Raw genomic sequence first — 1,812 nt, 5'->3', positions numbered from 1 at the left:
GAGTTAGCAGGTGACTGGCATCACAAGGACACTTACCTGGGCTCCCTTATGCTTCCTCAACATCAGCAGATCCTGGTACTGGGGTACTTAGCCTTTGCACCCCCACTCCTCATGTTAGCTCCCCTCCTACTCAGGCACAGATCATCAGGCTTCTTGGCTCTCTCCTGACTCCCACCCACAGTGTCCCAGCCTTATCTCCTCTCAGTAGCGTGGAAATGTTTCCCAGGCTCACTGAGCCACCAGTATTCCTGCATTAGAAGCCGGGCCAGCAGCGTGTGCACCCAGGTGCTTTCTCCAGCACCCCTGTGGGCTTTGTGAGGGACCCCCTGGGAGTCAGTATGGATGACAGGACCCTTCCAAAGGGAACCTGTGCTGTCCCATCCCACGTTCTTGGCAGGGAACCCCAAATCCAGACTCCAGCATGTGTCTAAACACACTACTAATGCATTCATCTGACAAGTGTATGCCGACAACAGCATCGTTCTTTCTTTATTTTAAATATGCCAGGAATGGGCAGTGCCTGGTGCTGAGAAAGCTCTGCTTGGTGGGTGGAAGCCAGCAGGATCTCACCAGGCAGCCTCCCCACAGGGAGCAGTGTTGCATCAGGGTGCAAAGCCAGGGAGAGAAGGTGAAGGTCACAGGAATGGGGGCTGTGGAGGGCACCTGGGCCATCCTTTGCATAGCTGTGGCTTGGGACTAGCGTGGGTTGCACAGAGGACAGGAAGGTGTTTGAGGGCCTTATGCAGCATAGGCCTGGGCTGGTACATGGAAGGCTCATGAGCATGTGCCTGGCAAATGCAAGGCCCAGAGATTAATCCCTCATGTCACATACAGATGAAAAGAAGCTGGGATTGAGAAGGGCAGAGGACAGGCAGGAGGCACAGAGAGCCATGTCCCCAGCCCTTCACTGAGCTCTTGAGCCCATCTAGACCTGTACATCAGCAAGCACAATATCGCCGTCTACTTCCAGGTGACTGATGGTCCGCAGGTCCTTCAGGCGGTGGGCGTATACCAGCAGGTGCTGACCATTCACAGTCACCCTGTAGCACTGGGCTTTGCATATGATCGCCACCTGGGCAGAGAGGCCTTGTGCTCACACCCCATGCAGAAAGTCCTCGGCCTCCTGCAGGCTCCTAGCCCCTCCTTCCTCTCCCCTAGGCAGCCCCCTCCACCTCCCCATCTGAAGGACCCGCTCCTCCCTACACACCCTGTACTCTCCTCCTTGGGATCTCAGCACCGTGGTTCCTGCCCCTCAGTGCTGCTTGGAGCCTGCATCTCTGCCCTTGTGTCACTGCTAGGCACCTCAGGACCCATCCCCCACTGATCAGCCTTCCTTGCCCTCACTGGCCTCCCTCATAGGACCAAGGGCCTCTTCAGGCCACCAGGGAATCAGGGCTGGCTGGTGCCATCTATGACCCCTATGTGTATGCCTGGACTCTGCAGCAGCAGCCGCCTGACTGGTCCTCTCCAGCCCAGGATATTCTCCAGGAGGTAGTCAGGGCACAAATGCAATGGTCACACTTACATCACACTCTCCTGTGCAGGGCACTGTCCTAGTGTGCACAGAGACTACCTCAGCCCATTCCCGCAACTCTCTGAGATTCCAGGATTCTTAGCCCCATTTGTAGATGAGGAAATGGAGCCCCAAAGACCCAGTGACTGTCCCTGACTGAAAAGCCCTTCCCCGAGGTCACCAGCTACCTATCAATCAAAGGCAGTGTCCCTGCCATTGTTCCCCAGTGGATTCTCCCTGTAGTAAAATTCAAGCTCCCTTCCCAGCCCCAGAGCTCTCCACCAGGCATTTCCCACCCA

General features: G+C 56.2%; 1 protein-coding gene across 1 annotated transcript in view; it reads right to left on the bottom strand.

Moving 5' to 3' along the window:
* Window positions 1–464: 464 nt before the first annotated feature.
* The window catches only part of LOC111817837 (galectin-9B-like), a 26,447-nt gene continuing 25,099 nt past the window's right edge, over window positions 465–1,812 (bottom strand). Inside the window, exon 5 of the mRNA XM_023719845.1 lies at window positions 465–1,072. Coding sequence (XP_023575613.1) covers window positions 926–1,072 — 147 coding nt within the window. The 3' untranslated portion in view covers window positions 465–925. The remainder of the gene's footprint in view (window positions 1,073–1,812) is intronic.

This window comes from Octodon degus, unplaced genomic scaffold (assembly GCF_000260255.1).
Source record: "Octodon degus isolate 3935 unplaced genomic scaffold, OctDeg1.0 scaffold00072, whole genome shotgun sequence".
NCBI classification, from domain to species: Eukaryota; Metazoa; Chordata; class Mammalia; order Rodentia; family Octodontidae; genus Octodon; species Octodon degus.
Note: the sequence above shows the minus strand (reverse complement) of the source record. Positions and strands in the feature narration are given on the sequence as shown.